Below are 16612 nucleotides of genomic sequence, written 5' to 3' on the forward strand. Positions count from 1 at the left end.
TGTGGGGGTAGTAAGCTGATATATGAGTAATCCAGGTAGAGAACACTAGGCAGCAGTGAAATAGATACTCATGTACTTGAAAGGCACCTCGGGTGTGTGTCTTAGGTATGGTGTCGGAAAACCCATGCTCGAAGGGTTTACCGACTCGGAAATTTTGGGGGATACAGACACAAGTCGATCCACTTTGGGGTATGTGATGACCTATGCAGGGGGAGTAGTGTCGTGGCAGTCACGACTGGAGAAGTCTGTGGCCCTGTCGACCACAGAGGCAAAGTACATGGCAGTGGTAGAGGCCGGCAAAGAGCTAATCTAGATGATAAATTTTCTCAATGAGTTGGGGATGAGGCAAAGGGAGTTCTTGCTTCATTGTGACATCCAAAGTGCCATACATCTAACAAAGAATGCTACGTACCACTCCCGAACCAAGCACATACAAAGATGGTATCACTGGTTGCGGGAGAAAGTGGAAGAAGAAGAGTTTACCCTTGTGAAGATCCATATTGATGAAAATGGATCCGACATGTTGACAAAGAACCTACCGATAGACAGACTCAGAGTCTGTCAATAGAGGACAAGACTAATAGACTCCTCGCCACAAGAGTGAAGGGGAAGTTTGTTGGGAATATGTCCCTCCAATGGGTGAGGGACAGATATGCACGGAAACATATGTGATGACCTGTCGGTTATGCTTAGCAAACAACACAAAAGGAGGGCAAGAAGATATAGACACACGGATGAAGCTTTAATGGAAGCTCTCTTTATTTATGTTCTCTCTCTCTCTCTCTCTCTCTCTCTCTCTCTCTCTCTCTCTCTCTCTCTCTCTCTCTCTCTCTCTCTCTCTCTCTCTCTCTCTCGAGCTCGAGCTCGAGCTCGAGCTCGGAAGAGCTCACATGTTTCCCACATGGAGGAGGGGAAAGCACAATTGATTTTCTAATAGGACGCCTTGAAGCTACCCACATGATTAACTCCTTCCGGGTGGCCCCATGCCCTATTGGCGTAGACCATAGTTTCTTATACTTCGAGCTAAAATGTGATATCTCTAAGGTCACCAACTCTAGTCAACCACGTCATCACACCACAATACATTTCACACATGAGCTCTCTGACATATACTCTCAACATGTTCAGGCCCATCTCTCCTCCCTTGATCCCTCCCTACCTTTAGAAAGCCTTAGTACAAAACTCACACACATCCTTCACTCCGCATTAACTAGTAGTTTCCCATATACAAAACACTCAAATCAAGGTAGATCCGGATCTATGCCACAAAATAAATGGTATGATGAGGATTGTAGGGACTTACATAGACAACTTACAGTATCACAACTCAATGGTAGTATTACCTCCATACAAGCTCGCAAAGAAATGCGCAAGATGACACGTCGTAAGAGACGGGCGTGGGAGGCATCCGAATATTGGGAACTCTACCATATTGCACCACGGCATGGAAGAGACTACGGGAGCCAAGACCACAAACACCCATTGAAGATCTTGAAACCTGGCACACATATATAGAGAGACTTTACCAAATCCCAAACCAACCACCCATTCCAATGTCTTCCACACCCCGACCTACCACGGGGACACTTTTCACGACCTCTAGGGTCGCGAAGGTCATAAAGAAATTACAACATAGGAAGTCCATGGACCACACAGGATTGCGAGCAAAACACATTATATATGCGAGAGAGTGCCTAGCTCCCTTGCTAACTCTAATCTTGAATCATGCCCTTGCGGAGGGTTTTCCACCATAGTGGACTATGAGCACAGTGGCCCCCATACATAAAGGGGGGAACCCCATGGACCCAAATACATATAGGACCATTATGATAGGTCACACCCTTGATAAATTATATGGTGCAGTAATGGAAGAAGAGCTTAGCGATTATATGGAGACCCTAAATCTCCGTGCACCTAAACAAGCTGGCTTTAGACGAGCCTTCTCCACCATTGATCATATCTTCACACTTAGATGCTTAATTGACCAAACTAAGGCTCACAAGAAGAAATTATATTGTTGTTTTGTGGACTTCCACAAGGCCTTTGACACAGTCCCTAGAGAGCGGTTGTTTGATAGGCTTAAAAGCTTGAGGATACCATATGACATGGTCTGGGCGATCTATACACTATATGAACAAGTGTCCGAGTGTGTCCGATGCTAGGTAGCCTATCCAATTGTTTCACTAGCACTATTGGTGTAAAATAAGGTGGCCCCCTATCACCGACACTTTTTGGGATCTACATTGATGAGATCACAGATTTTATTGCTCGGAAGGGAGGCAACGGAGTAGTCCTTGGGGATACGCAGGTTCGTATCTTGCTCTATGCGGATGACATAGTTTTGCTCTCTGAATCCGAACACGACCTACAAAGGCACCTTAATGCCTTAGATGACTTTTGTGCACAACGAGGATTGGTAGTGAATCTAGGGAAAACTAAAGTCCTTATCTTCCACACATCAGCCCAAGTTAGAGCTAAGTGTCACCTAACTATCTCCCATAGCCCAATTGAGGTGGTTGGATCATACATCTATCTCGGGGTCACTTTCAGTGCTCGCTCAAGTAAATTTTCAATGACACAGGAAGCGAAGGATAGACTTACGAGAGGATAGGCATCCCTCTCACTCCTAGAGAGACAATGCCACCAAGCATACTTTCAAGAGCCACGGACTAAAGGGTGGCTCTTTGACTCATTAGTGGCCCCCTCCCTCATGTATGCATCAGCGGTTTGGGCTCCAGGATTACCATCTTTCATGTGGACACAATTAGAGAGACCATTGGTGATGATGTTATCACGCCAACTCCGAAGCAAATCGACAGTACCACATGACATTATTAGGGCTGAGTTCACGTTACCCCCAATGTTAGTAGAGGCACTTTTCCAACTTGTAGTCTTTCTTCATAGGATACATAGCCAACCACATGATAGAATATCTCATCAAGCCTTTAAGGCCTCTCGATCATTGTATGAGTCCGGCTATACTAGCTCATGGTATGGCATGATGGTGAGTTGGCTTCTTGTGAATGGTCTAGACATTAATAACCTACCTCCCCTTAGGTACAACCACACGATTGATAACACTTTAATATCTCATGAGGACCGCAATAAAGTAATACGCCAAGACATATGGCAAATTTACACTCGGTATAAATGGATCACCCCACGAGAGCCACTCCCATCTAAAATGTTGTACTATAAGGAACACTTCATGCACTTCTCTGAGTTAGGTTTTATCACGCGACCAAAATATCTAGATGTATTCTTACCACATGCACTAAGGGTTGCCATTGGACAACTTAGAATATCATCTCACCAACTTGAGATTGAGAATGGCCGTACTAATGGAGTTCCTAGGGAGGAAAGGATATGTAGGTTATGTCACATAGAGATAGAGGATGAGTAACACTTTACATGCAAGTGCCCAATCTACGCCAAGATAAGGGCAAAATACCAAGACATACTTGGTTCCTCTCCCACCCTCCCCAAACTATTAGATACTCTAGATATAAAGAAATTAGGCAAATACATTCTAGAGCTAAAACAACACAGAGAGAATAAATTACAAAATGTTGACAATAATGTTGCTAATGTTCACCAACATGTAACAAATGAAGTTTTTTAGGAACAGGGGGAGCCAACAAATGTCGACACACTTGCACCACTCGGCCTTTCCCTTGATGAGGCAGAAAACCAAAGAAGAACCAAACATCCTCGGGTGCTGGGTTTCAAAGCAACTCGACGTGGTGTGGAAGCAATCATGAAAATAAGGGAACATGAGCTACACCGCCTAGAAGCCATGGCTAGGGCACTCTCTACATTGGAACCATGGGTCACACCCACATCAAAACCCTTTGGCCCCCCACTTCTTTTCGAGAGGCTTGGGTGGAAATAAAATTAGGATTAGTGTAAAGTCACTTCATTTATCGAGTATACCACGTATTGTACACTACTAGAACTCTTTTAGCTTAAGTTCTATGTTTACTTTATTTTAGTTATGATGACTAGATAAATACTCATTTTGTTGTAAACCAATTGTCTCATGGGCCAAATTTGGCCTTAGAAGACGTTAATATATCTTTCTTTCTTTCTTTCTTTCTTCTCTCTCTCTCTCTCTCTCTCTCTCTCTCTCTCTCTCAGAGACTCGATGTACCAGATGATCAAGTGCTCTCTCTTTACAATGTTAGGTTATCGCTTATATACTAAACCCTAACTCTTAAGACGAGTTCACACTAGGATACAAAGTGGAAGGAGTCGGCCTTTTATGCAAACAATGGGAGGAGTCGATTGTTCAACATAACTAATAGTCAAAGACAGGGTGCAACCGACTAGACGGATGCGAGCCAACAGTTGAAGAGTCGAAAATAGATGATCCAAGTCGAAGACAAGATCGACTAGTCAAGCCGACTGGACAGTCGACACTGGAGTCAGCTAGTCGAATCGACTACTCGACTAGTCGGCTGATTAACTATTACTGTTATTTAGTATAATAATAGGAATGATAATAGTAGTGGATACATTTGTAAATAGCCCACATAGTGTATAAGTATAAATACACTTAGGGCAAACATATTAGTGTAGAGAACAATAAATGTAGAATAGAATCGTTGTGTGTGATCCTCTATTGTTGAGAGTGCGACAGAGAAGAGAGTGTGTGTGAGCAAGAAAGAGAGAGCGGCGCCATAGCCGAGTGAGGTTTGACACAGAGAGCCCTGAGGGGCTATTACACTTTATAGTGCGAGAGTGTTGTAATCTCGTTATTTTGTATATCCATTGTATAGTGAAGATATGTTCTCCCGTGGTTTTTCCCCCATTTAGGGTTTCCATGTCAAACTGTGCATTATGTGTATTTGTTGTGTTTCTGTCTTTCTGCGATATTGTCAATTACACAGTTGGTCTTTCTCACGAATAGAAGAGAACGAATCTCTACAAATTGATTGAATGGATGTCTAGTAAGTTAAGGGATAAGTTCATGTATTGGAAGTCACAATCTTCAGGCCATTTCATGTACGCTTAAAGGTTGTACAATGTATTTTGGAACCCATGATATTATATTACTTGTCATTGTTGTCGTGGAGAAAGAAGGCTTTGCATTCTGTTTTGCAACCTCTTCGATATTTCTTGTGGAAGAAGAGGGATAAGATGGGAATCACATGGGTTGCATGGAATTCTGCAGCAACCCCAATTGGACTTATCTATTCATATGATGGCTCATAGATTTTTATTATTACAAGACATGCATTCAAACTCACAACCATGGATATCTATTGTTCAATATTTCATTGAGAACAAGAGTTTAACACATGGGAAGACAACGATTAAGGCTTCATGGTGACAATTACTGAATGGATGTATTTCACTTAAGATTCTAGGCTCTTCATTTGTTCAACACTTGGTTAACTCATGGCAAGAAACCCTCTTGTTATGTCTATGGAAACCATCACGTAGTAGACATCATTGTAATTCTTTGCATAAAGAGTTACTTATGTCTTCTCAGATATTATATTGTCTAGGAAAGGAGAGATTGCACTCTCAATTTAATCGTTTGTTTCATTTGGGGGTCAAAGAGGTGGGAGATATAGTTGAGGCTCCATCTCAAATAATTTTGGAGTTTTTCGAATCGCGACAATTATTACGCATCCCACTTAATTATGGGTTTATTTGGCAACAACTACAAAATATTGCATTAATGCAAGGTCCTTTTCCTCTACAAACAAGAGAACAATCGTGGATTGATTGGTGTTTATGGTGTTAGATGTCGTTGTTATAAGTGACTACTAATCTTTTGTATCATTGCTCTGTTGAGTCTCTTGGATGGCTATCATCTAAGTTTGAAGAAGAATGGAAACTACACAAATATGATCATGGGTAGTGGTAGATCTTAAAACATAGTTGGCATTCTAAATTGCCACTTGTAGCAAAGGTCTTCATTTGGAGATTTTTTATTGGAGGATTGCCTCTAGGATTAGCTCTAAAGCGTCGTGGACTAACAACAGGTAATTACTTCTTTTGTGTTGTTCAAATGGAAGATAGTGCTCATCGTTTTATACAATGTCCAATTGTTTGTCAGATTGGGAGTTACATTTCTCAAATTTGGCAAGTTTTATCACAATGTTATTTAACGCCTAGACAATGAGTGTTTGCACAATTTACACTCGGTTTAACTACATTCTGCTTGGATCTTTAGATCGAGCACCTATCTAATGGAATTCTTCTTCATCAGAGCTCTTATATCCATAAAATATTAAAACAGTTTTCTATGAATCAAGCTCATTCTATTAGAATTCCTATGGTAGTGCGCTCTTTGAACCATTCTCGTGACCCATTTCGGCCAAGATCTTATGACGAGTTAGCATTGGGACCACAATATCCTTACATGGCTAATTGTACACATCCGAACATTTTGTTCGTTGTCAATTTGTTGGCTCGGTATAGTCACGATCCTACCAAGCGACACTGGATTGGAATTAAACAGATTTTCCGATATTTACGAGGCACTAAAGATATGGGTCTTTTCTTTACCACCAGTTCTATGCACGATCAATTGACCAATTATTTTGACATTGGGTTCTTATCTGACCCTCATGTTGGCAGACCACAAACAGGTTATGTTTTCCTTGTTGGTGGCATAACGATCTTTTGGTGATCAACAAAGCTGACATTGGCTGCAACATCTTCAAATCATGTTGAGATATTGGCATTACATGAAGCAAGTTGAGAATGCCTATAATACAACACTTAATCGAGCATATTGAAAGTTCTTGCAATTTTATCAACCCCTCATTACCAATGGTTATCTATGAAGAAGGGCTTCATTAAAGGTGATCGAATCAACCATATTTCTCCCAAGTTTTTCTTTACTCGTGAGCTCAATGATAATATATCAACATCCAACCTATTACATCAAGCAAGAACTTGGTAGATGGCGAATATTTTTACCAAAAGCTTGCCTGCATCAAAACATTGGTTGAACATTCCTTCTCTTGGACTTACAAGATGATCAAAGCTTATGAACTAAAACAATGGTGATGAGATTAGGGGGGAGTGTTATGAACTCATGCATGTAATGACTCATGTTATACCTATCTCAGTCTTAATCTTTAGTTAACAAGTCATGATGTAAATAGTATGCATTAATCCCATCATCATCTAGTGGGTCATAAACTCATGTATCTAAATCATTTTGGCATTCTATAGAAGAGGATAGCCTATGAGCTCTATCTAGAGATGATATGTGATTAGTGATCTGGATTAATATCTAATCACTCTTTGATCTTGTTAATAGTCTATAATCAGTCTATTCTCTAACACCATCTTTTTAAAATTGAACTTCATGTATAGTATAATTCATGCACAACATTAAAAGAAAATTGCATAATCTTTTTGAAAGAGTAAATATGTTTTTAATTATGTCAAATGCTAAAAAAAGAAGTAGCATTAATATCTGAATGATGTTTTTTTATTCTCATTCATATAAGTTTTCATGTTTTAATCTCTTCTCGCCTTTATCCACAAATTATTTTACCATCTCTCCACCTTTATCCACATTATTTTGGCAGACAAATAATGTCAAGACCACCTAAAGTCAAGGCATGCTACTGAGTACAAAAAACATTTGAATTCTAAAGATTTCATGATAATCGTATATGATATATAACCCCATAGTACTTATGATCTTATCCAAATGCATCAACAATTTTCATCACCTCAACATCATTTCCCTATTTTGCCAATCTTGGGTTGTACTAAAACATATTATGTTATATCCTCCAATAGCTTATGTTGTTGATTTAGCCATATTATTTTATCAACCAATTGGAGTACATAAGCTTGATTTCAATTTCCAACCCCTATTATATACCAAGGCAAAAGAATGTGCAGCATGATCACAAGAGGCTATTTAGGTTGATTTCATTTTGATGGATAAACACAAAAATGCAACTAAACTTGGTACATGGGATTACACATAAGTAAATTTGAAGTGTGCATGATCCATTATCTTTGAACATTGAGGGATATCATGCATTGCACAATATTGCAATAATAAACACAATAGTATTATTTTGAAAAATAGCAAGTATAATACCTGCATCAAAATCTAAAATCCAAGGTTTGGTAATTCAGGTCACTCCTATGGAATAAACATAAAAACAAAGATAAAGATGGTAATGTAGAGTAATCCCATAGTAAACTTGAAGCGCGCACAATCCATTGAGTTTGAACATCAAAGGAAGGACAGCATGCATTGCATAATATAGCAATAACAAAGATAAAGATGGTAAGGTAGAGTAATCCCATAGTAAACTTTAAGCGTGCACAATCCGCTGAGTTTGACCATTGAAGGACAGCATGCATTGGACAATATAGCAATAACAAAGATAAAGATGGTAAGGTAGAGTAATCCCATAGTAAACTTGAAGCGTGCATGATCAATTGGGTTTGAACATCAAAGGACAGCATGCATTGCACAATATAGCAATAACAAACACAAAAGTATCATTTTGAAAAGCAAGTCACGTATAAATCCCACATCAAAACCCAGAGTTGAAGGTTAGGTAATGTGGATCATTCCTATATGTAGAGTAATGAATCAAAATATCAAGCCTTTGTAGTTAATCAAGAACACAAAAATTAAGGTAACCATAATAATTACAGGCTTTTCAATAGCATATAAGAATTTCAGTTGATCTAGCCATACCAAATGCATATAAAAGATATAAGGCTAATTTATTCCATAAAAAGATAATTTTACCTGAATCATACCAACCAATAATCTTAAACTTCCATGTGGAATACAAAAAGATTGGTTCAAAACTGGGACGGAAATAATATATTACAATCGCCTTTTATAAAATACCCCCATCATCATCATCATACAACAATGCCAAAACTCTTGCAGAAACTCCCGGTCAAGCACCTCAAAGCATCATATATCGGAATCTGGACTTCAAAATAAATTAATTCATTTACATCTTGTGTTTTTGTTTTTGGCCTTTTATCGCGAAATACCAGATCCACCCACAGATGTTGCTATGCCAGCTGCTTGCATTTCCTTCAGTGCAGAAGCCAGCCAATCTAACCCTTCATATAATCCTTCACCTTTAGGTGCACAAGTACCTTGAATATGCCATCTTCTATTCCTAAGATTGAAAAGACCAAAAGCTTCACATACTTCAGCTGGTGACAACGCTCCTTTCTGCAATAATGTGTAAACAGAAAAAGAATCAGATTTGAAATGATATTTTTGCAATGTTTGCTGTATTATGTGACGTTTTAAAAATAAAAAGATTTAGTCACTTTGAGATGAGATGCAGGAGGTTTCCTATTTATTGATGTGAGGTGGTTTTTTAAGATTACCATGTCTTGCTTATTTGCAAAAACCAATATTGCACTGTTTCTCATCAATGGGTCATTAATAATAGCCTGCAAAAAGTTATAAAATTTACATCATAACATACTGATGGCATTACAATAAGAAGGGAATTTTCTTAAAATAGTTCTGTGAGGACTACTGTAGGAGAAACATACTCTATGAACTCTCTCCTCACTCCACTCTAATTGCAGTAATGTTTTACGATACATCCTTTCTAGTCAATTAACACACATAAACATCTACCTTCCTTCAGTAAACATGTTACCAAGCTTTGCTGATCATACACAAATACCTATTCTCAAGCCCTTAAATCATACTCTGCAGTAGACAGAAAGCATGAAACTTCATTCTCACCAGAAAGAAAGAAAGATATATTAACATCTTTTAAGAGGCCAAAATGACCTATAAGACTAAACAAGAGATTATATCTTAAAATGTTGTTTCATCTTTGAGAAGTAAAACCAAAATAAATGTTGTTTCATCTTTGAGTAAAAAGTAAATAGAAATGGAATTAAGACATAACTAATCAATATCATATTATCTTACATGTCAAGATCTTGTGGACATCAAGGAAAGCACTTATTCAAAATTGAATTTCATCAGACTGGCAAGGAATAGGTTAATTTTAATGTCACACACTATGTGGCTAGCCAAAGATGGATTATGGTGTTTCAAACAGGTAGAAATAGGTTTGACATTCCTAAAAGTTATAAACTCTTCTATGATTGTCTGCATTGCAAAGTCCAGTAGTTCACTTCTCAATTTTCACCTAAGGTTGATTGGTCATTTGCAGAATATAAGATCCTTGTTAAAGACAAACCAAAACAAGTGACATCTATAACAAATTAACCAATAAATACGTTGGAGAAGCTTGCAAGAGAATGTGAATTTTTAAGTCTATGTGGTGGTAACATGTGTTTGGTATGGCTTGACATTCCCATCGTGCATTTTAGGGCTATGTTATTTTAGGGCTAAGGTGTTCATTTGGAGAGTTATGGTTGGGAGATTACCCCTTGGATATGCTTTAAGGAAGATGAATATTGCTTCTAGATTGTGTTCCTATGTTATCTCTAGAACATAGTACACATTGTTTTATGACAGGACAAGCGTCTACCAAAGCTCAAATCAGTGTTGGTTCCACCATTTTGAAATAGTGTTTCACTTCTGGAAGTACTAGGGCTTTGGTATGTTTGGAGGATGTGGAATTCCTTCATATTTGACACACAAGCAGGAGTCCAAAGACATTAGTACTTGATGTTAGAAACTTCTGGATTGTTGTCTCATGAGAGTTAAATATGTGTTTTGGTCTAGCACCAAATTCAAATAATGTGTTAGCATCTCCAACAACAGTACCCATATTGATCCTTATGGTCTCTTGGTGTTGAGATCTTTGTATTTTCCATTCCATTTAAGAGAAGAGAGGGAGGGGGAGAAAGAAAGGAAGGAAGATATATTAACATCTTTTAAGAGCATAAAAATCATCCGACAATTCCTCTTGTATGGTGACTATGCTTTCTTCATCCATATTATAGAAATTGTCACCGGTTTTCGGCGTAAAATGTTGTCAAATTCTCCACCACTTGTCCTATGAAGTGTCCACCTTGGTCGCTTATCAGCTCAATCGGACACCCGAACCGGCAACACCATAAATACTCATACAAAAACTTTGTCATGAATGCCGCGGAGTTGTCCCGGAGCGTCTTTGCCTCGACCCACTTTATGCAATAACCCGTCACCACTACGATGTACTGATTTCTGGTCCGCATTGCTGCCGGTTTAAATGGTCCTACAAAGTCCAGTCCCCATTTCTGGAACGGTTCTAGTGGGAGTACCGGCTAGTGTGGCATGTGTGCTTGTTCTGTTGGTTGCCCCATTCGTTGACACAAATCGCACTCCTTACAGTACCGTACCGAATCGTTTAGGGTGGTCAGCCACCACAAGCCACTCCGCCAAATTTTCCGCACCGTCGCATCTCCGGCGTAATGTCCTCCAGCTACTCCACAGTGCGTTTCTTGGAGTACCGCCTCCTTTTCATTGCTCCGGACCGCTTGTCTCCACACTCCATCAGCTCCCTTGTGATAAAGTGTATCCGATAGTAGGCAAAAATGCCTACTTTGCACCACTAGACGCTTCCGTTCATCCCGGTTCATCTCCTCCAGTGGTAGTCCGGTACATAGGAATTGGTGCAGATCCATCATCCATCTGTCTTCGACAGGTACTAATTCCTCTCCGACCTCCGACCTCCTCCGCGGTGATCTTGAATAATTGTGCATCCGGAAATTCGTCCCAAATGCCATCACCGGACTCGCCGGATTCCAACCAGCTCAAGTAATCCGCAACAGCGTGTTGCACTCCGGATCAATGGTAGATGTCGAACTCAAACTCCTGCAGCAATAAGGTCCATCTAGCTAGTTTCCTAGTGAGCGATGCCTTGGCCACAAGGTACACCAATGCCGAGTGATCGACATGGAACAAAAACTCCCAGCCCAACATGTAGTGTCGGTACTTGGTAACACTATATACCATGCCGAGCGTTTCTCGTTCCGTTGTAGAATAGTTCCTTTCAGCCTTCGAGAGCTTCGGCTCGCATAATATACCGGCCGGTACCATTTTGGCTTCGTAAGTTGCATTAACACACTGCCGATGGCCACATCCGACGCATCCACAAACACATGGATATCTTTCGACCAGTCGGGTGGTTGTACTACCGGGGCCTGTGATAGCATCACCTTCAGCACTTGATACGCTTTTTCCTCCTGCTCCGCCCATTGAAACGGCAGTCAGTGTACCACGGCATGTAGTGGGTTGGCGAAGTCCACCAAATATCGGAGCATCCGGCTGTACCACCGGATTTGTCCAAGAAATCGACTCAGTGCTTTTGCGTTTGTCGGTGCCGGCGCTTGTAAAATTGCTTTGACTTTGTCCGGATCCACCGCAATCCCGTCCTTGCTACCAATATGCCCTAACAACGCTCCGCTGGTGACCCCGAATACACATTTGGCCAGATTCAAGCACAATCGGACAGTTCTGCATTTTTCTAGACACACAGCAGCCCACTCCCTTAGTGTTTTGGATCTAACCACGTCATCACATCATCTCTTTCACTATTATGTTGTTTTCTAAAGGAGGTCTATAAAAAGGGGAGCCATTCTACAATGGAGGAAGAAAATGAGCCATCAGATGTTTGCTTTGGAGGTTGGACAAGGTTATAACAACAATATGACAAAGTAACGGTGTTCTTGCCTATTGAAGGTAAGCCCAAATTGGGTGATGAGAACGACAGAGTTTCATCGTGAAGAATTTCTGTCTCGTCAAGTGATTGTGCACAGGACAGCAGGTTACCTTCTTGCTGAATTTGTTTTAAAATTGTTGAGTGCAAACATGAGTATTACCTCCTCTGATCTCAAAAGCTTGTTTGAGATCAAGAGACCTATAGCATGCCAAATTGTAGGCCACTCTCTTGTCCAATGGATCCAAACTCAAAGCTATCTCGTGAAGACAATTCTCTCATATTTGAAGATATCACAAAATGTAGAAGGTTAATTGGGTCCCTTCTTCCCTTAACTTACACCAGGCCTGATTTGTCCTATAGCGTGAGTATTCTCAGCTAATTCTCAAGTGCTCCAAGACAAAGTCATTGGCAAGCAGCTATTCGAGTACTTCGGTATTTGGCCAACACACTCAACTATGGCCTGTCTTTTAGAGATGGCATTGAGCTTGTTGGCTACTCAGATGCTGATTGGGCAGATGATATTGATTCTAGAAGGTCCACATCTGGCTATTGTTTTATGTTAGGTTCAGGCTTGATTTCTTGGAAATCAAAGAAGCAAAACTTAGTTTCTACTTCATCGATGGAAGCTGAATATCGCACCTACTTGGATACTTGCTGTGAGTTGCTATGGTTAATGCAATTGTTTTCTCACATCAATGTTTTGCAAGGCTCTCATATTGCAGTTTTCACCAACAGCCAAAGTGCTCGTGCCTTGACACATAGCTTAGCATTTCATGGTAGAACAAACCATATCGAAGTGCACTACCATTTTGTTCGTGAATTAGTGAAATCACAAGTCATCAACTTGGCATATTGTCCTACTCAAGAAAATGTGGCTGATTTATTTACTAAGCCACTTCCAAGGCAAGCCATTGGTCAGCGCCTCGGTGGACTCAATGTTGGACCGCCGTTTTGGAGCTGAGAGGAGGTGTTGGAGGGTGGCAACTCAAGACTTGCACTCTCTTTCATCTTTATTATATCTGTTCTACATTCTCTCTCTTCCTAGATTCTTCTCTCTCTTCCTAGATTCTTCTCTCTCTAGAATCTGCAACTCTCTAAATGCTTTCTCTCTCTAGAATCTGCAACGCTTTAAATGTCTTTTCTCACTTCCACTTTTTCCAAGATATTCCCTCTTATTCTTAGTTTATTGTACCTGTTTGGTAGTATAAGAGTCACTTAACTACCAAACAACCATTTCACCCACTTTCCCCAATTTTGTATAAATAGGCTATACCTGCCTCTTTTGTAAAGACTGTTACTTTTGTTGCTACTTAAAAACAAGCTCTCTCTTTGGCTGTGTCTCTACTCATTGCAACCATTTTTTCTACTGCTGTCTAACAGCCTTCTCACAGCTTGGCTGTGTCTATTTTGTTCTAACAACTGTTCCACTGCTGCTATTAACAGCTTTTCTCACAATCTCATCTTGGAGAACAAACCAAAATCAATATAGATAGATAAAAATAGAAGTGACTAGAGAAGCCCATTGTGACTATAGAAGTGACATGTACGCTTCTCATGTCAAACAGATTGTAATTTCTGTCTTCAGAAGATCTCAAGCATAGATCGATTCAGAATGGAGATATATCCAAAGTGAGGGAAGCATTTGCAATGGCAGGAGGAGATAATGGCGTTTTATTTGGGGATGATAAGGGCAGCAAGATTGTGGTCCACAAGGCTGGGGCCTACATGCACAAAAAATTGTTATTGCTAGATCTATTGTAACCCTTTTGCAATGTCTTGATCGTGAGCCCACTTGTGTAGTCCTTGATTGACTTGTCGTATAAGTAGGAGTAATGGGGCTAAAGAAAGTTGTCATTGTCCTTTGTTGATGAGCTTGTGTGCTTCTATTCTTCTCTCAGCAACCTATGTCACTTGAGTTCTAGCAAAAACAGCCCCACACAACATTGATCCTCATATTTCATTACCTCTCTTAGTGGGCCAAACCCTTGGTTAACGAGGCAATGGTATCTCCTTCTTCTTTTTTAAATAATAGTGTCATAGTATAGTGTTCTTCATATTCCACTCTTTGATGACACAATTAGTAGATTCTTTTTTCCAAAGGTGTGCATGCATATATTCCTACCTCAATGTTGAATTGATGTGACTAAATTTGCAGCTTCCCTATGACACTACGAAGCACATGAGATAGATGCATGTCCATATAAGAGGGCCTGATGATGAATAACATAACAGCCAACCTTAAGCATCTTCATTTCAGCAGCACTGAGAGCCATTGGATACCACTCACTAATTGGAATAATGTCTTGGTGATTATTGGGGAATTCTCATCTTCGCCCAAATTTTTTCATGGGGTTCCAGGGCACCAAATATTGGGACAAAAGGTCTCTCCAACTCCTTCCGTTTATTTGCCTTGTTAAGGCTCAGTCATCAGGTTTTTATTCCATAGAGAAGAGTAGGAAATTTTCAATATCGGGTGAAACTGGACTTCATTTATTTGCGTTGTGGCCTACAGGCACGACATATTGTAACCCCTTTCAAGTGTCGTGGTGGAGAATACATGTGGGTAGTCCTTGACTGATTTGTGGCATGAGAACGAGTGACGAGGTAAAGAAAGTTGTAATTGTTCTCTATCGATGAGCTCTTGTGGATGTATTATTGTCCTTCAGCAACTTCTATGTCTCCTGAGTTCTAGTTAGACCGAGCACCATTGGTAATTGTAGTCTATGATCTTGCATGGTTGGCCAAAGCCTTGTTTGGAGAGGCAGTTCCATCTCCCTTTTATTTCATATCAAGTGTGGCAGACATAGTGTTCAGGTGTGAACAATCCAAGTTATATTGCAACGGGGATAGTATGTTTATAATTGACCATGAGACTTACATTTCAGCATACCAGCAATGCATGTCTCCATTTTCAGCCAGGTGTTTTGATGACCAAAGTGTCAATCTTGAGTATCCATTGGGAGCTCCCAAATCAGTTGAATATTGATCACTGGTCAGAATAATGTTTGGTCATATTTGGGGCTGCACCTATCGCCACCTAGATTATATCATAGCGAACTGATGCGTGCTCCTATCAAGTTTGCAATCATCACAACTAAAGATATCTAAATCTGTCCAGTAATGAACTCAATGAAGACCCGGTTCCCGAATTTCTACTCCATAGAGAAGAGTTGGTATTAAATGCATATCAAACCAGAGTTTAGCTCATGGTCCTTGGAACTGGATAAGAGCATATTGTCTTTCAAGGGTACCAAGGGCTGCATATTCACAAGAAAGACTCAAGAACAGGAAGCCTCTATGAATGTTACTGGTAGATATATGTAGGATTGTGTGCATGGCACCTTTTCCTTTCCCAAGAAGAATTCCAATTCTGATCTCATTACCCATGCTTGAGTGGTGTTAAACACCATCATTTTCTATAAAATTACTTTAAAACATTTAGATTTCTTTGTTAGCCTATGGAGAGACGGAGTTGGCATCAGTAATATTGGTATGGCTACCCCTACTAAGCATGCTCTTGATTTTGACAACGCTTGTATGACTTCCTCTAGGATGTGAGTGTGTGGTATCGCTGTAATGTTTTAGCATACAATTAATGTGGCTATGTGTTTTCACAAAAGAAAAGCATCAAACTTCATTCTCTAGGCATATCATCACCTACTATCCTCAACCTTCTATAGACTTTCATCTTGATTGCCTATGACTCGAAGAACATCAACAGTCATCCGAAACATACCTGAAATTCCGCACATGCCTTCCCTATCCTTTCTCTGTCCAGAGAATCAACAACATAAATCTGCATTACCATTCAAAAACATATTAAGATACGTGTTCAAATTGATAAAAACTAAGAAACACTTTCAAGTTTTGATTCTTAATTAATTCCCACTCGCATCCAATACTCCAGCTGACACCTAATAGAAAAGTAAACCTTTTAGGTCATACGTGCATATCCATGAACAAATACAGATTATGCCAACTGACAGCTCTATGAATTTTATGTTTCTATG

General features: G+C 39.9%; 1 protein-coding gene and 1 pseudogene across 1 annotated transcript; one reads left to right on the forward strand and one right to left on the reverse strand.

Annotated features, from left to right (window-relative positions):
- Positions 1 to 2105: 2105 nt before the first annotated feature.
- On the forward strand, positions 2106 to 3622 carry LOC147848671 (uncharacterized; annotated as a pseudogene).
- A 5077-nt stretch (positions 3623 to 8699) lies between these two features.
- Positions 8700 to 16444, reverse strand: LOC147848672 (uncharacterized). Its single transcript, XM_087338232.1, has 3 exons — positions 16339 to 16444; positions 9355 to 9420; positions 8700 to 9193 (listed from the first exon to the last, which is right to left on the reverse strand). Exons 1-3 carry the CDS (start codon positions 16408 to 16410, stop codon positions 8993 to 8995), a joined length of 339 nt encoding a protein of 112 aa, XP_087194358.1. The 5' UTR covers positions 16411 to 16444; the 3' UTR covers positions 8700 to 8992.
- Positions 16445 to 16612: the final 168 nt, after the last annotated feature.

This window comes from Azolla caroliniana, unplaced genomic scaffold, assembly GCF_043228905.1.
Source record: "Azolla caroliniana isolate FFs.n. ecotype wild unplaced genomic scaffold, voAzoCaro1.0.p SCAF_262, whole genome shotgun sequence".
Lineage (NCBI taxonomy): Eukaryota > Viridiplantae > Streptophyta > Polypodiopsida > Salviniales > Salviniaceae > Azolla > Azolla caroliniana.